The sequence below is a fragment of the Chiloscyllium punctatum genome, chromosome 31 (genome assembly GCF_047496795.1).
Source record: "Chiloscyllium punctatum isolate Juve2018m chromosome 31, sChiPun1.3, whole genome shotgun sequence".
Classification (NCBI taxonomy): Eukaryota; Metazoa; Chordata; class Chondrichthyes; order Orectolobiformes; family Hemiscylliidae; genus Chiloscyllium; species Chiloscyllium punctatum.
Window position 1 is genome coordinate 74,735,360 of NC_092769.1, and position 25,983 is coordinate 74,761,342.

Here is a 25,983-nt window from a genome sequence, read left to right on the forward strand (position 1 = left end):
GATTCAATCAATAAGCACATCAACCTGGACCCAATATACCGGCCACTGCAGCGGATAGCTGGAACTGACAACCGGAAGCGGCAGAGACAAACCACTACAAATGCCGGAGGAAAGATCACAGAAGCGCTTCACAGGAGGCTCCCAAGCACTGAGGATGTCACCTAAACAGGGGACGAAATGCCTGCAACACAAATTCCCAGCTCGGTGAACAGAACCACAACAACGAGCACCTGAGCTACAAATCTTCCCTCAAACTTTGAACTACAGCATCGTTCACAAGTACTTTGAGATGTGTTGCTTAAAATGCTACATATTATGCATTATATTAAAATATTTTGATCTGGAGGTATCCCCTTAGGTCTGTGCTCTCAATACGATCATCGGCTGGTCTGATAGTGGTCTCATTCCACTTTGCCTGTTCCTGGACTCCAACTGTTTGTAAATATGTCTAATGCAACTTTTGCAAATATTCAAAAACTGCTTTTTTTGTGTTGGAGGGGAATTCCTCTCTGCAGTGGAATGACCTCACATGGCTGGGTGAAGATGCTTCCTTTTGGATTCCTGTAGTGATCAAGTTTGTAGCCCTGAGCATGCTGTTACTCCAAGCCACCAGAGGGCATCTTTGTTCTGCATTCAAAAAGTCTTGAAACCCTGAGGGAGGGTGGGGGCTGGTTGGAGGTGGTAGAGAGAAACTGAACGTTGCCTTAATGTCCAGTTAAATAATGAGTGGCAATAAAGTGGAGGCAAAAATGCAATTCAACTTGGCTCCTGTCTCTTAAGGCACCAAAATGAGTATTTCTTAATGATTAGTATTATAGTCAATAAAGGTTTGCCAAGGGATACAATTGTAGTTCTTGGGTTCTGCTAAATGGAGAGTTAAATTTCTAAGGCACCCGATTGGAAGTTTGCGCTCTCAATAGGCTAGACTGGCTTGTGAGTTTTCCCATATTGTGTGCAATGGTTTTGCTCCTAGAATGTGGGTGCCGAAAAGCCTGCAGTTGTCTTTTCTCCTCCCCTGTGTCGATGCTTGTTTGGTAGCTTGCTATATTTGGTCTGTATTTTGTTTCTTGCAGATGACGAGATGATTCAGGATTTCCTCTGGATGGACAGTTGCTGCCGAATTGCAGATAAGGTATTGGGCAGTGGCAGCCACATGTGCAGTTTGGGATACTGGGCTCGAGACATGAAATGAGTAGCTCTAACTTACGGGCAGTCTTGAAACAAACACCATTCCAGGCTTGGGTGACTGAAGGTTGCACACATTTTGTGTCTGTGAGTTTCCTCTAGTGCTTAGGTTTCCTCCCACAGTCCATAGTTGTGCAGGTTAGGGTAGATTGCCCATGCTCAATTGCCCTATAGTGTTCAGATGTGCAGGCTAGATTAGCCATGGGAAATGTCAAGATAGGGTAGGGGGCTGGGTCTAGGTGGAATGCTCTTTGGAGGGTTGATGTGGACTTGATTGGCTGAAAGGCCAGCTTCCATGCGATATGGATTCAGTGTGCCCTGCAGGCATTTGAGCAGTGTCCTATGGCATTTATTGTTCACCCCACTCAAGTTTATAATTCTAGCACGGTGTTTGGTTCGGAACTATTTTCAGGTTTTTCAGTTGTAGCTTGAGTGTTCAGATTTTATCTGACCAAGTTAAGTCCCAAGGCTCAATGTATTAAATTTTCAGCAATCTATATTCTAGAGTGTTCAAAAGGCCAAATGTGCTGGCACTTCAGAGCTACAGGTGTTGATGGAAGTGGTGCCATTTAATGTGGTCTGGGTGACAACAGCCTGCTGGTTGCATTCTGTAGATATTTCACTCACCTCCACTTTTGGGTGTCACTCTGATCCCCAGTTGGTCCATATATCCTTGGCTGCCTTCCGGTTGTGATTTTAGATACTTGTTGAATGGCACCCACCTGTGCAGTTAGTTGAATTATGCAATCTGTACTAAAGCAAAAAAAAGCTGGGAATTGCAGTGGGTCAGGCAGCATCTTTTGGAGAGACTTGATGAAGAGTCATGCCTCAAAACGTTAGCTTGCTCTGTCCATAGATACTGCCTGACCAGCTGTGATCTCTAGCATTTTTTTACTGTTTTAGTTCAGATTTCAGCATTTGCAGAAATTAACTCCCATTAGGCAATTTGCCTGTGTACTGGCAGCAATCTCACTCAACCAGTCATTCCACATTCTTGCAAGCTGAACATGACTTCAGTGGTCAAATGCACAATTGTCCCTGTCTTGTTATAATAAATTGTTGGAAGGCACTGACCATACAGTTGACAGTGTAGCTTAATGACCTGACATACTGTATATCAAATGTTGCATAGTGCTAATTGAGTGGTGAGCTGAGTTTACTTTCAAGATTATATCATGATTAGCATAACGTTGAAAGGTCAAGAGGAACTGGTTCAAAACATTGTGAAACGGGCACAATATGCCTCTGCAACATGTGTTTACTAGCTTTTTGCACTACACTGACTCCTCTTTTGGTTCAGGAGTAGGTGCTAGGAGTGAGACTTTCTAATGGAGAGGCTTCTGAACCAAACTTGTTCCTGTTTTGAGCAAGAATAAGTGAATGAAACAGTGCAGTGAACAGGAGTGGGATCACACCAGGGTTAATTGTAGTATCCAGACTGATGAACTAGCTTTGCTAATCTAGGATTCTGTGATGCATGTTTGTTTGTGAGCCAACAAGTCTCATTTACCTCTTTTTTTGTATCTGAACCCCAACTGCTCTTTTTCAGTATTTATTGGCCATGGTGCTGACTTACTTCAAACGTGCAGAGCTTCACATAAGTCAGTACTCCAGAATGAACTTCTTCTTGGCACTGTAAGTACATGCCTCTTAATTGTGGCAGTCAGCCTCCTCCTGTAGGGTTGGGTCAGGTGCTTGTTGTCTGGTCAGAATCTATTTTTATCTTTGCACCTGGAAGGCAGTTGTGACTCCAAGTCTTACTTTTATAGAGTCCTACAGTACAGAAACAGACCTTTTTAGTCCGACTTGTCCATGCTGACCAGGTTTCTGAAACTAAAGTGCTCCCGCTTGCTTGCAATTGGCCCATATCCTTCCAAACCTTTCCTATTCATATTTGTCCAAATGTCTTTAACTGGTGTAACTATACCTGCATCTACCGCTTCTGGCAGATCATTCCACATACTCACCATCCTTTTGTGTGGGATTCACTCTTAAAAGAATATAATGCCTCAATATTTGTCTCTTTGGAAAGCTTCTCACTTGCCAGTGGTCCCTTCACCTGAGAACAGTTGACTCCAGTCAATTTTTTGCAAGTTCCCCTCTCATACTGTCCATTTGCTTTACTCCATTTAGAAACTTTCACTTTTATACAAGACCTAACCTTTTCCACAACTCTTTTAAAGCTTTTAGAATTATGATCACTGGCCCCAAAGTGTTCCCCCACTTGAGTCACTTGCCCTGCCTATTTTCCTAAGCCAATCCAGTTTTGTTCCTTCTGTTAGTAAGTGTATCTACATGTTGATTTCTATTGAACACATTTTAACAAATTCTTCCCCATCCAAGCCCTTAACATTGGCCATCCCACTCTGTTTGGAAAGTTCAAATGCCCTAATGTTCTTGCAAATGTCTATGATCTCTCCATGTTTGCTCCACCATTCCCTGTGTTTATTGGGGGGGCCTACAGCACAATCCATCAAGGTGATCACCTGATGAGTCTTGCCCATATACAGCAGGAAGAGAACCCCTGCTTCCAGCTAAACAAGAAAAACCAAGCCCACATCCAGCTTCAAGACCCCAGCAGTAACTGCTACTGAAAGCTTAAACATCCTAGTTCTGTGGGAGCTTGACCCCACCCATTCATGAATACGCAAAATGGCTGCGTCCAATACAATTGTGGTTAAGAATTTGTTTTTACAAGCAGCCTGACAATTCTTAACAGGGTTAACTGGCAGGTCTTTGTAATTGCACCTGCAGGTACCTGGCAAATGACATGGAGGAGGATGAGGAACAGTACAAGTATGAGATATTTCCATGGGCATTGGGTGACAACTGGAGGAAGCTTGTGCCGAAATTCCTCAAATTGCGGCTGGACCTGTGGGCTCAAATGGATTACAAGGCGGCAGTCAGCCGGCGATGCTGCGAGGAGGTGATATGCTGGACTTGGTGTTTGTAACTTCAGGGTAACATTGATGCTTTATTGTGCTTTTTGCTTATAGCCCTGGGCCAGTGAGTCACTTTAGAGCTCAACTCAGTCTTCGCTGCTGTTCAGTTTGTGGGCTAGCAGACTCTGCAAGCTGACATTTTATGCTAAACTGAGCTAGGTTGCTCTGTGGTTAGCACAACTGCCTTCCAGCACCAGGGAGCTGGGTTTGATTCCAGCCTTGGGGAATCTGCACATTCTCCCCATGTCAGTGTCGGTTTCCTCCAGGTGCTCTGCTTTCCTCCCACTGTCCAAACAGTGCAGATTAGGTGGATTAGTCATAATAAATTGCCCAGAGTGTCCAGGCTAGGTGGGTTAGCCATGGGAAATGCAGGGGAGGGATATGATTGGGTCTGGGTGGATGCTGTTCAGGGGGTCAGTGTGGATCTGGGCTGAATGGCCTGCTTCCACATTGTAGGGATTCTATAGCTTCCTGAATCATACATTGGATGCTTGGGTGATCAGTCTACAAAAGATCCTGTTGCCCTTCAGGGATTTGTACTAAGGACTTGGTGTTGCCGCCCATTGCTTCTCAGAATTATTGGGAGATGGGTCTGCACTCACTGCTTGGCTGAGCCCGGAGTCAATGCCCAATGCACAGAGGGTATCAAGCAGGGGCCACAGTGGTTGTACAAATGTTGAAATATTGCTCACTTCCATTTCTGGTGGTTTGTATGCTGTTTCTCATTTTCTTCACCCAATGAGATGTTTGTGCCTTTGGTTTCTTTGCTGAAGGTGATTGCTACTATCCCTTGCCATTATATTTGGCACAGAGACCGCCCAGTTCATCACAGTGGTGCAATCAGAAGCTACCTGCAGAAAGAAACAGTACCTTACCCACAGGGGCCCAGTGGGACACCACCATTCTGCACACTCTGCAATCGCTACCGGTGCTACTTGGACCTTGATTCGGATTCTTCATCTTCTTCCCCAGAGAACACTGTCTTGTTGGATGGTGACTGGCCCCAAGATCTATTAATATTGTCACCAGCTGTCCTGATAGACCATGGAATAGAAGGTATGGCCTCACTGAGCTCTGGGGTTGGCTTGTTTTTTAAGAGGATGTCTGTAACCAAGACACGAGCTGAATGATGCTTATGTGGATAAGATTGATCGCTCATGTCAGGAAGCTTTTAGCTCAAAGGAATGAGATTACTTAGCCCATGGAATGACAGAGCATGTGCAGTTAAAATATATCTGGTGAGACACCAAATCTAGACCTCAACTTGGTGACCACGCAGTCAGCCATTGTGCTTTCTCAGTCATTCATGGAATCTAGGCTTTGATAGCTGGGCCATTGCTATTGCCTTTAAGGTGATGAACTGCTGTGTTGTCTGTTCCTGCACCAGATCAATGCTGTTAGGGATGAATTTCTAGGACTTGCTCCTGCAACATTAAAGGAACATGTCTGGATGTTTTCTCGGGTTGGAGAGTCTGAAATGGCAGGGGGTGGTGCTCACGTGTATGTCCTGCCCTTGTCCTTCTAGGTGGTAGAAGTTGTGAGTTTGGAAATTGCTGATTTAAGAAATATTGGTGATTTTTCTGCAGCATTGCACCTTTTCAATGATGTGTGCTGCTACCATGCTTCAATGGTGGATGGAGTGAATGTGGTGCTAATCAAGTGTTCTATTTTATATGAATGGTGTCAAGCTTTGCATCCAGGGAAGTAAGGAATGTTCCATCATAATCTTTGGCTTATAACTTGTAAAAATAGTGGACTGACCTTTAGGGTCAGGAGTTTAGTTAATTGGTCAAATTCCTCATCCTTTAGCTACAGTATTTGTAGAGCTGGTCAATGGTAATCCCCAGCATATTGTTGGTGGGATTGAGCAATGGTAATGCCTTTGAATGCCAAGTGTTTGATTAGATTCTCTTGCCTGCCTCTCATATGGCAAAGTACTTGCCAATCCAAGGCTGGATATGTCAGTGTCTTGCTGTATGTGGATATGTTTCAGTATGAGGAGTCGCAAATGGTGCTGAACACTTTATAGCCATCACTGACCATCCCCACTTTTGATCCTTATGGTGGGAAAGCCATTGAAGCAGCTGAAGATGATTTGAGCCCAGGACATGCCCATAAGGAACACCTGCAGTGATGTCAGTCAAACAGACCCTTCAGTCCAACTTGTCCAGGTTTTGAAACCAAGCCAGTCTCACCTGCCTGCACCTGGCCCGCATCCTTCTAAACCGTTCCTATCTTTGTACCAATCCAAATGTCTCAAATGTTGTAACTGTACCTGCATCAACCACTTGCTCTGGCAGTTCATTCCATATGCAAACCACTCTGGAAAAAGTTACTCTTTCGGATCCTTTGTCTTTCCTTTCTGCTTTCCTTTCTCCTGTAGTTTTGAAGTCCCCTACAGTAGGAAAGATCTCTTTTTGTTATGCATCTTATCAATGCTGCTCATGATTTTATAACATCTTAACATCACTCCTTTTAACTCCTTAAACCCCTCTAGTGAAAAATGTCCCAGCTTACTCAGCCTCTCTTTACAACTCCAGTCCCAGTAACACCCTTCTAAGTTGGGGCTAAGATGACCATCACCAAAACAAATCTTCCTTGTGCTTGGAGTCTAATCCAAAGGGTTTTCCTCCAGATTGCCATGACTCTATTTTTGGTCTAGGAGAAAGTGAGGACTGCAGATGCTGGAGATCAGGCGAAGTGTTGCTGGAAAAGCGCAGCAGGTCAGGCAGTATTCGAGGAGCAGGAGAATCAACGTTTCAGGCAGAAGCACTTCCTCAGGAATGAGGCTTGAGCCAAGGGGTAGAGAGATAAAGGGGAGAGGGTGGGGCTAGGGTATGGTAGCTAAGCATGCAATAGGTGCATGAAGGTGGAAGTAAGGGTTGAGCAAGTAGGTGGGAAGGAAGATGGGCAGGTCAGGAGGGTGGTGCTGAGTTGAAGGTTGGATTGGGATAAGGTTGGGTGAAGGGGCAATGAGGAAACTGGTGAAATTCACATTAATCTCGTGTGGTATGAAGGTCCAAAGGTAGAAAATAAGATGTTCTTCCTGCAGGTGTCGGGTGACTAAGGTTTGGCAATGGAGGAGGCCTAGCATCTGCAAGTCCTTGGGATAGTGGGTGGGGAGTTGGTGTTTGGCCATGGGCCGGTGGGGTTGTTTCATGCATGTCCCGAAGATGTTCTCTGAAGCATTCTGCAAGTAGGTGTCCTGTCTCCAATGTAGAGACTGCATCAGGAGCAATGGTTACAGTAAGTTACATGTGGAAATGCAGGTAAATAGCTGGATATGGAATGCTCCTTTATGGCCTTAGACCTAGGTATGGGGGAGGTGTGCGTGCTGATTTTGCATTTCCCACAGTGGGAGGGATGGTGGAGGGCATGATCTGCATTTCATAAAGAATCTATTTCCTTTCCCACCCCTATCTCTAGTCTGTAAAGACCATTCGCTCCACAACTCTTGTCACAAAGCTAGTCCCTTGTTTTTCAAAAAGCTGTTCCTTAGCTCGAGATGACTCTGTCCTTGGTTTTTTTTTTGAGGGTAAATAAACTGGGCCAGGTTCAGACCAGCTTGGCTTGGGACAGATGAAAAAGATTGAGGCCTTTTGTTTATATGTAAACAGATTAGACTTCAGGCCAAAGTGGTCATGTTTTAGAAGTGACCTGTGTAATGAAAGGGAAGTGGTCCGCTCTCTAGGCTGAGCAGTTTTACATGGGTCTTGAACTGGGAAGTTCAACAGGGAGCTGTGTGGAAACTTTTTTTTCTGTCCTTCAACTTCAACCTGTGAGCATGTGTTCCATTTATCCTGGTTTTAAAGGGAGTTTGCTTATTGGGACTGTTTGTTCAGGACAGCATAATTGAGTCTAGTTTGGGCACTGAGTTCTGTTGGTTCTTTATTCTGTTCTTTGTTTCATTGTGTAATTTTGTGAATAAATTTGTTTGTAATATCTAGTAGTCAACCTAGCTCGCTCCAGGTAATTTTCACTGTACACTTACCAAAACAAATTGCAAAGCTATGGTCTGGGGCTGCCTGCTTAATGTTCTGAGTGGTCTGGCCTAGTCCATAACACCCTAGGTCCAAGACCCCCCACCAATCCATCCTTCCCTTCAACACCTTCCTCCGTCACCACCAGAATTGAAACCTGCTCCCTCACCTCTGTCCAGGGTCCCAAAGGAGCCTCCCAAATCCATCAGTGATTTACCTACACTTCCACACAGGTCACTTAGTATACCTGATGCTGTCACTTTTACACTGGGGAGACAGGATGTCTACTTGCAGAACGCTTCAAAGGACATCTGAGACATGCACAAAGCAACCCTGCCACCCTATAGCTGAACATTTTTAACTCCCCCCTCCCACTCTGCCTAGGGTATGAAGGGACTGGGCCTTCTCTATCACCAAACCCTAGCCCCCTGATGTCTGGAGGGAGAACACCTTATCTTCAGCCTTGAGACCCTCCAACCCCAGGACATCAGTGTGGATTTCACCAGTTTCCTCATTTCCCCTTTTCCCCCACCTTATCTCCGATCCAACCTTCCAAGTTGGTACAGCTCTCATGTCCTGTCCATCTTTCCCACTGATCTGCTCCATCATCCTCGCAGACCCAGCACCTTCACCCCCACCTCCATCTACCTATTGCAGTTCCAGCTACCTTTCTTGCGCCCCACCCCGCTTCCTTGCCCTCCCCCCCCCCCCCCCCCCCCCCCTTCCATTTATCAGCTGAAGTGGGTAGGGAGATGAGCCTCATTCCTGATGAAGGGCCTATGCCTGAAACGTCAATTCTCCTGCTCCATAGGTGCTGCCAACCTGCTCTGTTCATCTGACGCCACACTTTTGACACTCTTTTTGGTCTGGCCCCTTAATGCCACAGCCAGGCAGATACAACCTTTATGTCTATACAAATTCTTTTCAACTCTCCTGTGGAGTTGAGGTCTCTCATTGACGCTTAGGCCAAGGCTATAACGAAGTCAGGCAGAACCCAAACTAGGTGTCAGTGAGCCTGATACTAAGCATTGAATGACTCCGATTAGACTGCTAGGCAACAATTTGCCTGGGTTGGACTTGACCTGTTTTTGTGTACCAAATGTACCTGGACAATTTTTTTAAAATGCTAGTACTGTAGCTGTATTGGAATAGCTCAGCCTGGAGAGCCAACTTTGATTACTATTGCTGGAAGTATTGTCAGGGTCATACATAACCTATGCAGTATCCAGTGTTGTCAGCTGTATGTTGATATTATGTGTAGTGAATTGAATTGGCTGAAGGTTGGCATCTGAGATACAGGCTGAGAATTTTGATATTTCTGGTTGTTCTGATCACTGTGCTTCAGTTCAGTCTTTAGTATTGATGTGTTGGACTTTCCTCTAAGGGATGGGGATATTTGTGGAGCCACCACCTCCTGGGAGCTGTTTCATGGCTGGATGTGACTGCTAAACTTTGACTTGATCATATAGGGTTTGACTCTTTTTTTTTCGCTTGCTGTTTATACTGTTTGGCACACAAGCAAATCTGATCAGCTTCACCAGTTTGACACTGCATTTTTCAATATACCTAGTGTGACTCCTGGCATGCCCTTTGCACTCTTCTTTTGAACCAGATTTGATCTCTTGCTTGATGGTAATTGTAGAGTGGGAGGGATACACTGTTGGACTGCAGATCTGTTTGAAATCTATCCCATTCTGAAAGTACCATGCAGCCTGATGGTGGGTATCCTCAGTGTGGATTTTCCCATGTCCATGTTTGTCCTGCTGTGAAATATTTCAGTAAGATCAATGTTGAGAATTCCTTCCTAACTGTATGTACAGTACTGTGCTGCCAGCTCTGCTAGACTGATTCTTCCATTGGGCCAGGACATAACCAGAGGATGTGCAATTGAACTTAAGCTATAGCAGGACATGTGACATTAACTACTGAGATGGTTCTGTAAGCTTTGGCACTAGCCCCCAGATGTTAACAAGGACTTTTCAGGTTTGGCAGGGATGTTTATAGTTTTTTAGGCACGTGGTCTGTTAAGGTTTTGGTTGAAACAAACCATTTCAAAAAGCCTGAAGTTGAGTCTATCATATTTGAGTCTGGAGGTATATGTAGGCCAGACTAAGGGTGGTAGATTCCCTGCCCTGAAGGACATTTCATGAACTTTTTTGATGGTTCCGTTGTTGTCAGTGGACTTTTTTCCATTGTGATCCGTTTTAAAATGTAAAACAAATTCCTCCATCTGCCATGGTGGGGTTCAAACATGGTCTCAGAGTATTACCTGAGTCTCTGGATAATTAAAATACAACTAGGAAGTGCTGGAGGAACTCCGTAGCATTCATAGAGCGAAGCAAGGGGTTAACATCTGGGTCTGTAACCCTTGTCAGACTGGAGTTCTGGTGAAGGGTTGCTGGACTCAAAAGTTACCTCTGCTCTTTCCAAGGTGCTGTGAAACTGGAGTCTCTCCATCAGCTTCTGGATGTTTTCAGGTTTCCAGCCTTTGCAATTGTTATCTTGGGTTACCAATCCAGCACTAAGATCACTCTAGTCCACTAACTAACTGTTAATCCCTGTTAGCTAAAGCCTCACTAATTGACTGCACCTTGGTTTTCCAACCCTGCTGCCCTGTGGCCAAACACTTACCCCAAGACCTTGGGAGGATGAGGTGGTGGTGTGTGTGTGGGGCACATGGCATCAGTAAGGCCTTTACTCGTTTCCTCATTTACAGACACAGACACCCCGCTACAAAAAACCTTATCGCAGTCCTAACCTTCCAGCTTGGCTCTGCTCTCATGAACTGTCATACTTGTCCATCTTCTTCCTTATCTGCTCCACTCCCCTCTCTGACCTATCACCATTACCCCCAACTCTGTCTACCTATTGCACTCTCAGCTACTTTCCCCTCACCCCCACCCCTATTGATCTCTCTTTTTTTTTTTCTCTCTCTTTCTCTTCTCTCCTCACCCCCCCCCCCCCCCCCCCCCCAAGCCCACAAGCCTCATTCCTGATGAAGGACTCATTCCCGAAATGTTAATTCTCCTGCTCTTCAGATGCTGCCTGACCTGTGCTTTTCCAGCACCCCACTCTTGACTCTCATCTCCAGCATCTGCAGTCCTCACTTTCACCTTTGGTTTTCCTTAGTCAGCTGCACCTCATCCAACCTTTTCAAACACAAGTGCCTCTTCTCCCTTGACTATCTCTCTTGCCAGTCCAATTGTTGACCTCCAGTATGTTTGCTGTTCCTCATGATTTCTTATGGTCAGATCCCTGCAACATTCTTTGTTCTGGCATTTTTCCTCACATCTGCCTTGTAAGGCTTTATATATTCACTTTCAATGTTGGTACTAGAATTGGATTGCTTAATACTGCTTTTTGGTTATCAAGTACTTTTTAGATTTTTGTTTCACTTTTAACCATCAACAGGCTTTTGGCAATTATATATGCTATTGTGGAACAATCATCCTGATGTGACCTTTTTAAACGTCACTGGGAATAGACATAACTGCAAAAGTATAATTGTAAGATCAGTAACAATGTTTAGTGTTCTTAGCAGGATTTATACACTTAATGGTAAGGTCCTGGGGAGTGTTGCTGAGCAGAGACCTTGGAGTGCAGGTTCATAGCTCCTTAAATTGGAGTTGCAGGTAGATAGGATAGTGAAGAAGGCGTTTGGTATGCTTTCCTTTATTGGTCAGAGTATTGAGTACAGGAGTTGGGAGGTCATGTTGCGGCTGTACAGGACATTGGTGAGGCCACTGTTGGAATATTGCGTGCAATTCTGGTCTCCTTCCTATCGGAAAGATGTTGTGAAACTGGAAAAGGTTCAGAAAAGATTTGCAAGGATGTTGCCAGGGTTGGGAGGTTTGAGCTACAGGGAGAGGCTGAACAGGCTGGGGCTGTTTTCCCTGGAATTTTGGAGGCTGAGGGGTGACCTTAAAGCTTAAAATCTTGAGGCAGCAACGATAGGGTAGATAGCCAGGTCTTGTCCCTGGGGTGGGGCATTCCAAAACTAGAGGGAATAGGATTAAGGTGATAGAGGAAAGACAAAGGGACCTAAGGGGCAACTCTTCCATGCAGAGAGTGGTGTGTGTATGGGTGAGCTGCCAGAGGAAGTGATGGAGGCTGGTACAATGCCATTTAAAAGGTAACTGGATGGGTATATGCATAAGAAGGATTTAAGGGTTTTGGGCAGCTCAGTGACTTGGCACTACTGCCTCACAGCTCGGGACAGTTTCATCCCACCCCTGGGTGACTGTGTGCAGTTTGCACGTTTGTCTGTGGGTTTCTTCCAAGTGCTCTTATTTCCTCCCACAGCCCAAAGATGTGCAGGCTGGGTGGAAATGGAAGGTTACAGGGTGAGAACAGGTGAGTGTCTGGGTGGAATGCTCTTCAGAGGGTTGGTATGGACCCAATGGGCCAAATATCCTGCCTCCACACCAGGGTTCTTGGATTTTTTTTTTTGAAATGCAGCAATCTTAGTTTCTAAATGATCTGCCTGGTTTTCAGTTGAATTGTATGGTACCCAGTGTTTTATATCAGAGCTCTTCATATGCTTCCTCAAGATAAGACTTTGGGTGTACTTGCTGATCTTGATTTAAAATCGGGAAATTGGACATCACCGCCTCTATTTTGGAGGGGAGCCAGAAAGGACAATGCTGTGTTACATTGACTTGTTTCTGTTAGTCCTACAGGAAGCTTTGGTCAGTACCACACCTGATGGACAAGATTACAGCTGGTGCATGTAGAGTGGTGACCGGTGTGCCTGCCTACAGCTGGACCTTTTAGATTTGACACATGCCAGCACTGGTGTTTCTATTACTTAACCCTGTTGAGCATTTTTATGATCTGATGCACTTTATGATTTTTTTCCCCCTGTCTGGCTGCCAGCCCCCTCCCCCTTGTGAGACTGAGGCCAGGAAGGGAGTTGTTAGCAACTGAACTTTAAATGGTTACACTCAAATGTTAAGACATTTGTTTGCAATTGAATGTATATTTATTGCTGTGGAAATGATTAATGTATAGAATAAATATTGGCAGATGAACATGCATGTCTGTGTTTGACATTATTGCCTCTATTGACTGGTGATCCAAGTAGGGTGATCCAAACTGTTACCTTGTTTAAAATTGTAGAATCTCGATCTTGAGCTGTGGTTTATATCCTAAGGCTTCAAGTTGAGAAACAAGCTTTTGAGTCACTGGGGAAGGTAGTGGGGACATTGTTCAATTTACAAAGGCCAAATGCCCCTCCAAGTCTAAACAGATTGGGACACTACTTCATTTTTCTAAACTTCAGTGAGGTGATCTCCTTGAAACATGAGATTCTTAAGGGGCTTGGCCGGGTGACTGCTGAGAATATTTCCCCCTCATGGGGTCTCTGATTGGAGGGCGTTGTCTCAGAATAAAGGGACACCAAGTAACTGAGATGAGGAAGAATTTCTTGTTGAGTTGTTGGGACTCCTGGCCCCAGCTGTGGGGCCAGACCTAATATTTCAAGGCTGAGAGATTCTTAATCAGCTGGGGAATTGAGGGTTATGGGAAATGTAGGAAAAGTAGATATGAGGACTGATCCAATTGAATGGTGGAGCAGGCTTGAGAAAAGTTATTTACCCCATTATTATTTTGAATGATCTGAAGTCCTAATCTAAATGACACTTGTTACAGTATAACAAATACTGTTAGTCAGTTGTACAGCATGGAAACAGATCTTTTGGTCTAACTCAGCCATTCTGGCCAGATATCCTAAATTAATCTAGTCCCATTTGCCAACATTCTGCCCAATAACACTCTCTCTCTCAAACCCTTCATATTCAAATACCAATCTGGATGCCATTTAAGTACTATAATTGCACCAGCTTCCACCACTACTTCTGGCAGCTCATTCCATCCACACATCAGCCTCTGAAAAGTTACCCTCAGTCCTCTTCAAATCTTTCCCTTAAACCTATGCCTTCTAGTTTTGGGCTCCCCTACCCTGAGGAAAAATACCTCTGCAATTCACCCTATCAAAGGTCTCCTGATTTTGTAAACATCTAAAGGTCACCGCTCAGCCTCCATGCTGTGGGGTTGGGGCCAGCCTGTTCAACTTCCGTCTATAACCTGGTGTCGTGTGACTTCTGACCTTGTCCATCCCAGTCCTAACACGAGCACCTCCACATCAGGATCAGTCACGATCGTAAGACTTTAACACACGAGTGGACACAAGGCCATGCAGCCCATCGGGTCCACGTGTTTTAGTGGATCAGGCTTGAAGGGCTGAATGGGCTACTGTGCTCCTCTATTCTGTTTTCAAAGGGAATTGTATGAACACTTGGAGAGATTTGCAGGAATATGGGAATCCTTGGTGCATGCATGGAATGAGCTGTCAGAGGAAGTAGGGGAGGCTGGTACAATGACAGCATTTAAAAGGCACCTGGATGGGTATATGAATAGGAAGGGTTTAGATGGGCATGGGCTCAATGCTGGAAAATGGGACTAGATTAGGATATCTGGTCAGCATAGGCATGTTGGACCAAAGGGTCTGTTTCTGTGCTGTACATCTGATTCTGATGTGCATGTTGCTGACAGGCTCACTGCTTGTGAGCCCCTAATCCTTAATTTCAGAGGGCAGTTCAAAGTCCACTACGTTGCTGTGTATGTGGTGTCACATGTAGGCCAGTCTGTGAAAAGGGCTCTGACTTCCTTCCCTCAACAATATTCACAGATCACAAGATGTACAAGTGGAAGGCTATTTGGCCCATCACGTTGGTGATCCGGCTGGGTTTAGGAGCACTCTGGTATTCTTGCCGATTCCCTATGATATTTATCTGGAGTTGGGATCCCTGCTTGTAGTGAATCCCAGCAGTGCATGTTCGTGTGCACAAATGTGCCCCATTTGGTCACAATGGGAGTCCACATGTGAACTACTGTAGAACCTCAATTGTCTGAATTTCAGATTATCTGAATGAGATCTCAAGGTTTTTGTTTTTTTTAAAAAAAACAAACTATCCATTATCTGAACAATGTTACCTGACAAAATATTCCCCGCCCAGGTTGTTCAGTACACTTTTTCTCCTGATTTCCCCGCCATCTCCCAAAATACATAGCAGCCATTCAGATAAAGAAATATCTGACAGCAGTTGTTCAGTGGGATAGGGTATAATGCAAAATAGTGGATGTCTGCTATTGAGGATACTGGGGACAAAAAAAGTAAACTGGTTTGACTAGACTGCGTTAATAAGAAACAATTTTTCAAATTCTCAATTTGCTGCTGAAGTGAAAAATGCCCTCCCTTGGAAGCTGAAGTGTATAGAACCCAGTTAAAACAGATTTCCACGGTGTTTACATAATATAAAGTGCAATAGCAGGCTCACTCCAATGTTTAAGTTTGATATACATTATTCAGTAAATATTTAATAAAGGTGAAGTTGCTGAGATTGAGCACTTAGCAGTTTCTCCCAGTCTTGAGCAACCTCACTTCCCCCACCTGCCCTTCAAACACCACACTCCTTCAATAAACATGGGTGAGGTGACAGTGTGATATCAGGTTTGTGCTGCCTTTTGAGGTTAATATGTCAGTTAATTGGTTGCCTTTGTATCAGATTGTCACATGACATTTATACTTATGCAATCTGGTCCCATAAGGAAGTATAAAAGTGTCACACTTTGAGCAGGATTTTGTGACCTCTCAACACCATAGAGTTGTTCTCATCACAGGTGAGTGTAGAGGGGAAGAGTGCTTTAGAAAACTTGCAGATCGCAAACAGCAGGCTATGTCGTAGTCTGTGTTGTGAAAATGATTGTTAACGAGGAGTGTTTGGTTTGAATATTCTGAGATTTGTGCAGTCAATAACCACTTGGCTTGAAGTGCCATCTTTAACATGGTAAAATGTCTTGAGGCATTTAATTGGCAAGATAAACAGCATTTGACACTGAGCCAGATAAGATCATGTTCCCCTCCAAGCCTGCATCAAACCTTTTTTGACAGTGTCTGCCATTCTTCCCCTGTACCTGGGTTCGAGCTCTGGAACTCCTTCACTGTCAGCCCTGCGGGTATCCTAACACTGCACAGGGGAAGCAGAATGCCAGTGGTCCGATCTGTAGGTTCGTGGTGTGTTGTGCCTCATGGGGCTGGGGGAAGATTACAGAAATGCTGGGGAATGAGTGGGTTTTACAAAGTAGGAGGAGTTAAAATCAAGAAATTGCTGGCTGGGGAGCCAATACGTTCCCAAGTAGAGGGTGATGGGGATGGTTTTGACTGATTTTTTTTTAACAATGCTGGGAGAATTTGAAACCTTTTAGAGGACGGTGGACTTTGGCTGCAGAGTATTGCAGCAATCCAGTGCCTGAAGGACTGCGGTTCAAGTTTGCAAGTTTTGCATCGAAGGCTGAGGGGTGATCTGAGGTTTATAAAATCATTGAAGGGGCATGAATATGGTAAATAGACAAGGTCTTTTCCCTCGGGTGGGGGAGTCCAGAACAAGAGGATTTAGTGGAAGAAGGGAAAGATATAAAAGGGACTGAAGGGGCAACTTTTTCGCACAGAGGGTGAGAAGTGTGGAACGAGCTGCCAGAGGAAGTAGTGGAGGCTGGTACAATTGCAGCATTTAAAAGGCATCTGGATGGTATATGAATAGCGAGGGTTTAAAGGGATACAGGCCAGGTGCTGGCAAATGGGACTAGATTAGGTTAAGATATCTGGTTGGCGTGGACAAGTTAGACCGAAGTGCTGTATACCTCTGACTCTGACCATGACTGTCCTGTGTCTCTGCCAGTATGTGGTTGCATTCTCTGTTGCTGTGGTTGAGATCAGTGAACCTCTCAGAAGCAGAACTGCTCCTGCTTTGTGTGGAGAACCTTTGACCCAGTCAGACAGTGTATTGAACCATATTTTTGTTTTATACTGACACTCCCAACCACCAAAAGTTGACGGAATTATCTTTAGTGTGGGTGTGTTGGAAGGAATGGTCAGAATCAAGGCTGTAATAGGCTCTAGGGGAGTAGACCCTCCAGTTATGTTCATCACAAACCTCTTTAATTATCACACTCTAATCTGGCCTTGGCTGCTGAGGTTAACCCCTTAATGTACCCCCCTCTCTTTCACGCTGCTGCTTATAACCAACCTCTTTGACTCAGCCCCTTCTGTTTTACTTCAGAGGATGTGGGTATCCAAGGCCAGCATTTACTGCCTATCCCTAACTGCCCTTGGGGAAGCTGGTGGGGAGCCACTTGAACTCCCCACTGCGATCTGTGTGGTGAAGGGGGACACATGGTGCTGTTAGGGAGGGAGTTGAAGGATTTTGACCCAGCGACAGCAAAGGAGTGGCGAAACCATTCTGGTTCAGATGTGTGGCTTGGAGGGGAACTGCAGGTGTGATGTTCCCACCTATCTGCTGCCCACGTGATGGAGTCCAGGGATTTTAGAAGGCGCTGCACATCAGTGGTGGGGGAAGTGAATGTTGAAGCCGGGGGGGGGGACAGCTTTGTCCTGGATAGTGTCGATCTTCTGGAGTGTCATTGGAGCTGCCTTGCCCAAGTGGGGAGTATTCCAACACTGTTCCTTGTCGATGGTGGACCAGTTTTAGGCATAGCGGTGAGTGACTCACCACAAATTGTCTCCTCTTGTGGTCCAATGCCAAATTTTTATAACACTCCTGCACAGCACCTCAGGATGTTTGTTTATTTTGAGTCTATCCAAGTCCCTGAAGCCGCAACTCTGTCACAACAGAGTTTATCTGAGATTTTCAGCGTTTCCCATTCCTTGGTCTGAAGGATATCTGCTTGGAGATCCCACTCAGAAGGCTGCTCCCTCTGAACATTGCAGGAGGTGCTTAGTTCTCCAATTAATGTTCCGATAGATGTTTCCACCACTCAGACCTGTTGGCACATTACCCCACTCGCTTCCATCCAGGGCCCCAAACAGTTTCACCTGCCTCTCCTCCAACCTAGTTTATTGTATCCGGTTCTCCTGATGTGGTCTTCTCTACATTTGGGGAGACTAAACGTAAACTCGGGGCACGTTTCGCTGAGGATCTCAGCCGGGCCCACGCTGACATCCCAGGCACTGCCCAATTTTAATTCCCCTTCCCCCCCCCCCCCTCCCTTACCGACATGACCATCCTCGACCTCCTCCATTGCCACAGTGAATCAGAGCGCAAATTGGAGGAACAGCACCTCATCTTCTGTGTGGGTAACCTACAGCCTGGAGGACTCGACACTGAGTTCTCCAATTACAAATAACTCCCCTTCCCATTCCCCTGCCTCCTTTCCCAGCTGTCCCCCCCCCCCCCCCCCCCCCCCAATCCTCTGACCTTTCCTTCCAGCTCTCAACCGGATTCATTCCTCTCATTGACCAACCAGGCCGTACCCTCTACTTGTGTTCACCGATCCCCACCGTACCACCCCACTCCTCTCCCCTCCCCATCTTTATCTGCAGGTCCCCTTATACCCACCTCCAGCCCTGAAGAAGGGTTACACCTGAAATGTTGTCTTCTCCACTTCCTGGTGTTGCCTGGCTTGCTGTGTTCTTCCAGCCTCCTGCTTGTCTACCTTCACTTCCCCTCTTGTCTCCTGCTCATGCCCTCTGGAGTTTGGCTTAAATGTCTGAACTTCATCTGTGTAAAAAATGTACTTTATTCATAAACAAAATCTTAATGTGCGTTCACAGGTACTAAAGTAGTTCTGTTGCGTGTCATCTCAGGGCATGCACACCAAGTGACACAATGTACCAAGGTTCATAGAGATCATCATAGAATCCCTACAGTGTGGAAACCGGCCCTTTGGCCCAATAAGTCCACACCGACCCTCGGAGCATCCCACCCAGACTCATTCCCTTACCCTAAATCTACCCGCTAACCTACACATCCCTGAAGAGATGGACAATTTAGTATGACCAATTCATCCTAAACCGCACATCTTTGAACTGTGGGAGGAAATCCATGCAGACACGGGGCGAATGTGCAAGCTCCACACTGACAGTCACCGCGGCTGGAATCGAACTGGGGTCCTTGGCGTTGGGGGGCAGCAGTGCTAACCACTGAGCAGTCATGCCGCCCCAGGTTCTACCTGTCCCCGGTGTTGCTGGTACTGGCCTTGGCATGGCAGAAAGCTCCAAGTGGTTGGACCATTCCGTATCACCTGATCCTTTGTAAAATTTGCAAAGAAGAAAACTACCTTTGACCACTTCCTGATGGACTTGTGGTCAGCACGTAGTGTCCTCAATACCCTGGGGGGGGCGAGGAGAGGGTGGATCCTGTCGCACGGTTCCCTGAGCAGCCTGTCAAACTCATTCGGCAAAACGTCCCATCACCAGAACTTTCCACCAAGCGCCAAGACATAGCTTGGTTGATGGTGCCTGTCAGATCCTTCATGAAGCAGCTGATTGGCTGGGACGATGGTTTTGGAGGGGGGGGGGGCACGTGCAATTGGGTGTAGTAGATTGGGGTGATGGGAGTGGAGGGTTGGGGTGGTGGGGGGGCAATGGGGGTTTGGGGGAGTGGGGGTGGTAGGAGGGTTGGTGTGGGGGGTTCTGGTTGGGGGGGGTTGCAGGGTGGTGGGTGTGTTTGGGTGGGGGGAGGTTTGGGTTCGGGATGGTGATGGTGGGTGTGTTGGCTGCGCGGGGGTGCAGGGTGGTGGGTGTGATTGGGAGGGTGTGGGTTGGGGAGATGTTGGGGGATGCAGGGTGGTGCTGGTAGGTGTAAGGGGTTGGAGGGTGGTGGGTGTGTGGGTTCATGGGGGGTGTGGTGGTGATGGTGGTGGGTGTATGGGTTGGTGGAGGGTGCGAGTTAATGGTGGTACAGACTGTCGAACCTCCTGGAATATTCCTTTGCAATGAAGGTCTGGAGAAAGATGCAATGATTTTTGTCGAGGTTCATGTGACATGGGACTCTGTGCTCTACAGTCTGTTCTCTGGGGCGCACACCAAGACAATCATCAACAGAGTTTGGAGGATCGTTGACTTGGTGAAAGATGCTCTTTGGTATGGCCCAACACTTATTGGTCTTACAGTGTAAAGAGTTGATCTTGACCGGGTGCTGCAGACCGGTGCATTCAGAGGACCAGGACTAGGTGCTGAGAGATGCAGTAAAGCCTGGGGCAGCTGCTGCCAAGACACTGGGGAAGGAGCACTCTCGAAGGTCTTCCTGCTGAGGTTTAACGAGTCTGTTCAGTTATCAGACCCTTTCATCACCTCAATGCATGTGAATACTCTCCCACATGAGTAAGAAATGCCTTTGTTTCATTTTTGTATCTGTAGGGAGTGACCGAAATTTAGATCCAACGAAGCAACCATGAAGCTGCTAGCGGCCCTGGCTATCTGCTCCTCATTCTTCCTGGTGACTGCCAGAAACCGGCCTCAACCTTGTTGTGAGTACCTTTTTCTTAAACTGCACTGCCTTGGATTCCAAGGCGATAGGATAGAGAGGGGAAACCATGCATCTTATAGCTGGGATACCCGAATAACTGAGTCTTTCTTTCTGGGTAAAAGCAATGACTGCAGATGCTGAAAATCAAATACTGGATTAGTGGTGCTGGAAGAGCACAGCAGTTCAGGCAGCATCCAACCAGCAGCAAAATCAACGTTTCGGGCAAAAGCCCTTCATCAGGAATAAAGGCAGTGAGCCTGAAGCATGGAGAGATAAGCTAGAGGAGGGTGGGGGTGGGGAGAGAGTAGCATAGAGTACAATGGGTGAGTGGGGGAGGGGATGAAGGTGATAGGTCAAGGAGGAGAGGGTGGAGTGGATAGGTGGAAAAGAAGATAGGCAGGTCAGACAAGTCAAGGAGACAGTAACTGAGCTGGAAGTTTGAAACTAGGATGAGGTGGGGGAAGGGGAAATGAGGAAGCTGTTGAAGTCCACATTGATGCCCTGGGGTTGAAGTGTTCCGAGGCGGAAGATGAGGCGTTCTTCCTCCAGGCGTCTGGTGGTGAGGGAGTGGTGGTGAGGGAGTGGCGGTGAAGGAGGCCCAGGACCTCCATGTCCTCGGCAGAGCGGGAGGGGGAGTTGAAATGTTGGGCCACGGGGCGGTTTGGTTGATTGGTGCGGGTGTCTCGGAGATGTTCCCTAAAGCGCTCTGCTAGGAGGCGCCCAGTCTCCCCAATGTAGAAGAGACCACATCGGGAGCAACGGATACAATAAATGATATTGGTGGATGTGCAGGAGAAACTTTGGATGTGGAAGGCGCCTTTAGGGCCTTGGATAGAGGTGAGGGAGGAGGTGTGGGCACAGGTTTTACAGTTCCTGCGGTGGCAGGGGAAAGTGCCAGAATGGGAGGGTGGGTCCCAGTCCACACACCCCTACGACCCACCCTCCCATTCTGGCACTTTCCCCTGCCACCGCAGGAACTGTAAAACCTGTGCCCACACCTCCTCCCTCACCTCTATCCAAGGCCCTAAAGGCACCTTCCACATCCATCAAAGTTTCACCTGCACATCCACCAATATCATTTATTGTATCCGTTGCTCCCGATGTGGTCTCCTCTACATTGGGGAGACTGGGCGCCTCCTAGCAGAGCGCTTTAGGGAACATCTCCGAGACACCCGCACCAATCAACCAAACCGCCCCGTGGCCCAACATTTCAACTCCCCCTCCCGCTCTGCCGAGGACATGGAGGTCCTGGGCCTCCTTCACCGCCGCTCCCTCACCACCAGACGCCTGGAGGAAGAACGCCTCATCTTCCGCCTCGGAACACTTCAACCCCAGGGCATCAATGTGGACTTCAACAGCTTCCTCATTTCCCCTTCCCCCACCTCATCCTAGTTTCAAACTTCCAGCTCAGTTACTGTCTCCTTGACTTGTCCGACCTGCCTATCTTCTTTTCCACCTATCCACTCCACCCTTTCCTCCTTGACCTATCACCTTCATCTCCTCCCCCACTCACCCATTGTACTCTATGCTACTCTCTCCCCACCCCCACCCTCCTCTAGCTTATCTCTCCACGCTTCAGGCTCACTGCCTTTATTCCTGATGAAGGGCTTTTGCCCAAAACGTTGATTTCGCTGCTCCTTGGATGCTGCCTGAACTGCTGTGCTCTTCCAGCACCACTAATCCAGTATATGAATCTTTCTTTCTGTCTGTTCTTTTTGGTTCTCATTTCCCAAATATTCCAAAAAGTCCACTTGTGGCCCATGGACTGCCATTGGATTGGCCAGTGCTTCTTCACGACTGTGATGCACATTCGCAACACACACTCTATGTCCGACGTGCAACCCGAGCAAACCATTTCCAATGGAAATGGAGTACACAGTGGGAACAAACTTCTCTCCGTGCACCAAGTTCCACGCTGAGGTCCCTCGATACGATTTCAATGCTCTTCATGTGCGCAGCTCCTCAGAAAGCTGGAGAAACTGAGCAGGCAACATCTGTGGAGTGAGACTCAGTTAGTGTTTCTAGCCTAGCATGACTCTTCAGAGCTTTATCTCTGTTCTTCTCTCTTCCCCCCCTCCCCCCCACCCCCGCCCTGTCTCTTTCTCTCCAAGGATGCTGCTGAGTTTCTCCATATTCAGTTTCCAGCACCTGCAGTATTTTGCATTTACTCTCAAAGATCATGATGTAAAATCATATTGAGACATCTCAAAGCGAAACATGCTCAAGTGGACTTTATAGTGCCTGCTGTAGCATTAAGGTTGTGATGTGCTTTTACAAAGTTTATGAATGGTGCTCTTACAAGTGAAATACTGTGGCAGTTTGTTATAATTATCTCCAGGCGGACTGACTGGGAGACTATCCCAGTCCTGTTGCTAAGCATGCTGGGATGATTTACAGGCCTGTTTGGTCAAAACTCTCCATCTGCAGCCAATGACCTAGCCAGGCACTCAAAGCCAATACATCCAGCCCAGAGGCAGAAATATTGCCTACTGCACGACGAGGCTCCTTAATATGGGTGTGGGGCGTCATCAATTCAATGCCCTTGTTTTTGGAAGTTCCAGGGGAAATAATTGCTCCACGTTTAGCCAAATGGGAGCCCATTATGAACACTAGCAATTGGAATTAGGTCAGCCGAGTGAGCCTCGTAGAACGAGTTCCCTGAGTGGGGCTGCTAACCCGCTCCAATCTGGGAGCCCTGGCTGACAGAGATACAAACAGGAGTGTCAGAGGTTCTGTTCATCGAGAGCTAGTTCTAAGGGAGCCAGACCAGTGTCAAGGACTATACACGTGTAAATAAAGGGTGACGGGACACCAGCCCCTGTGGGGTTTTTTCAGACAGCTCGTTTGGATCGTCCACTTGGGGGCCAAGTCTGTACGAACTTTTCTGAAGGATAATGAGTAACAGGTAAAGAGCCCTCAGGTGTACCCGATCTTTCTCTCAGCACAACAGTCAGTACTTCGCTACAAAACCTATCCTCCCTCCCTCTCTCATGTCCTTCCTACTCCAGACTTCCCTCCAGTTTGCCTGGGAGAGCTTAAGAAAATTAGAGGAGAAACCCACAGGCTCACTAAGAGAAAGTTGCACTGGAATCTTTCTCTCCCGCCCCTCTTAGGTAATGGAAAGATTCCAGGAGATCACGTGAACTCCGTATTATCTATAAATACACCTTTTGTCAATATATACACCCACACCCACACCACACCACACCCAAAACATTTTGTGACCTCTTGTGAAATGCATAATGAGGCGCTGATTAGCGGAACTTTACAAAGTGCTAATGTGGATGGGAATAAATGACCTCCTCCCTCCCCCTTTGTGAATAACAGTCGGCCACTTGGTCCCTTTGAGCTCCTCTGCTATTTAATAACATCATAGCTATTCTGATTTTAACCTCTATCTCAACTCCAAATTCATGTATATTCCCGATTAATCTTTCATCCCCCTCAGAGGACAATACTGGACTTTTTATTTCTTTATTTTCCAACTGAACCATCTGTACCGAGGTACCTTGTACCAAAGATGGCACCGTATGTATGGCAACTTGTCAACTTTTTACAATGAGTAGATGTGACAATAAAGCTAATTCAATTCCATGGTAATCAAGAATGTATCTACCTCTGCCATAAAGATATTGAATCCCGCTTTGACACATGTCTCCTGACACACCTTTCCCATTTAGATTCAAGTAGTCTAGGTGAAAGAAGACAGAGGAGTCACTTGATGGAATGGTGTTGCCCCTTGTGGGAGAGTTTAGGACAAAGGCATGTGGCTTAAAAGTGTAAGAGGGATGTTATCAAGCTGGAGGGGGTTCAGAAGAGATTTACCAGGACGTTGCCGGGTTTGGAAGGTTTGAGTTACAAAGAAAGGCTGGGACTTGTTCTTCACTGGAGTGTAGCAAGTTGAGAAGTGACCTTTATAAAAGTTTATAAAAAAATCAGGGGAATAGATGGCAAGTGTCTTTTCTCTAGGATGGGAGAATTTCAAGTCCAGAGGCACATTTTTAAGGGGAGAGATTTAAAGACATGAGGTTCGTGTGTGGAATGGCCTTCCTGAGGAAGTGGTGGATGTGGGTACAATTACAACTTTTGAAAGACACTTGGCTAAGTACAGAAATAGGAAAGGTTTGGAGAGAAGATGGGCCAGGAGCAGGCAGGTGGGACTAATTTAGTTTTGGGATCATGTTCGTCATGGACTGGTTGGATCCAAGGATCTGTTTCCATGCTGTTTGACTCTATGCATGGTCTCCCATTTAGAACAGAGATTAGGAGGAAACTTCTGAGTGTTGAATGTGTGGAACCCTCTCTCTTGGCCAAGATTGGGGTTGGGGAGAGAGAGAGAGAGACTTGTCGTTTATGTGATATTGTGCCAAGACAGGATAGCATGTGATCTCAGATGGAAACTTTTCCACCTGATAGAGTCACAGGTAAGTTGAAAGTTGTGAAAGGACATGGGGGATTGATGGTGTAAGTGCCGTGGATGGAATTCAATGCGGAGAAAGTGAGAAGCCGGACATTTCAAAGCCGAGGAGGGTGAATTGGGAAACTTTATTTTTCGCCGAGATGTGGAAATATGAAAGAATTTTGGGTATGTGGCATTTTAACCACGAGAGGGTAGGCAGGCACAAAAAATAATTTAAAAGGTGGAATGATGGCTTTTATCCAACGGAGAACAGGAAAGAAGTAATGTTTCAGTTATATCCAAGTCTTGGATAATTTTAGAGTGCTAGGTTCCACTTTGTGTGCGGAGTGTCAGGAAAATTCTCTTGACCTTGGTGCGGGTACGGTGCAGGTTGAAGGAGATGGTACAGTCATGTTAATGAAAGAGGTCTAAGTATCGATTAACACCTCGGGTAGTTTGTTTGACACAGTTATGAAGCCGACGTTACATCAAGCTAACGGGTTACTGCCTATCCAGCTTGCCAGGCAGAGTCATAACATTGCATACACATGGGGCATTGGAATTCTTAAAAGTGAGCTCTCAGATGCAAGATGTACGTATAATAGAGTCTAGATTAGAGTGGTGCTGGAAAAGCACAGCAGTTCAGGCAGCATCCGAGGAGCAGGAAAATCGACGTTTCGGGCAAAAGCCCTTCATCAGGAAAACAGGCAGAGAGCCTGAAAGGGTGGAGAGATAAATGAGAGGAGGGTGGGCCCTTCAGGCTCTCTGCCTGTATTCCTAATGAAGGGCTTTTGCCCGAAACGTCGATTTTACTGCTCCTCGGATGCTGCCTGAACTGCTGTGCTTTTCCAGCACCACTCTAATCTAAACTCTGGTTTCTAGCATCTGCAGTCATTGTTTTTACCAAGTACACATAATAGATATCTGGACTTAACAAGGTTAAAATAACAAAAAACAATTTCTATAATATGTTTTGGAACAGGTCACACCCCCTCAAAATATATTAAGAAGGTAGCTTAGACTCTAATTTTGTTTCTTTATATAAAATAAATGCTGTGTTCCAGATGCAATTCGATTGGTCAAACTACTCGAAGTTAAGCAAAACACAATTTATTCAAACACGTTAGGTACAATACAACAAAAGAGAAAGG

At 46.3% G+C, this 25,983-nt stretch overlaps 1 protein-coding gene across 7 annotated transcripts in view; it reads left to right on the forward strand.

The window, feature by feature from the left end:
- LOC140457110 (speedy protein A-like) overlaps positions 1-25,983 on the forward strand; it is a 54,878-nt gene that overhangs the window by 12,915 nt on the left and 15,980 nt on the right. For 4 of the 7 annotated variants that reach the window (XM_072551117.1, XM_072551115.1, XM_072551114.1 and 1 more), the window contains exons 3-7: positions 1,074-1,132; positions 2,735-2,820; positions 3,940-4,111; positions 4,901-5,183; positions 12,779-13,143. In XM_072551117.1, the coding sequence (XP_072407218.1) occupies positions 1,074-1,132; positions 2,735-2,820; positions 3,940-4,111; positions 4,901-5,183; positions 12,779-12,840 (662 nt within the window). In that variant the 3' untranslated portion in view covers positions 12,841-13,143. Of the gene's footprint in view, positions 1-1,073; positions 1,133-2,734; positions 2,821-3,939; positions 4,112-4,900; positions 5,184-12,778; positions 13,144-15,692; positions 15,788-20,324; positions 20,435-25,983 lie in introns of those variants that run through there. The other 3 variants (XM_072551118.1, XM_072551119.1, XM_072551120.1) reach the window with 3 other exon arrangements.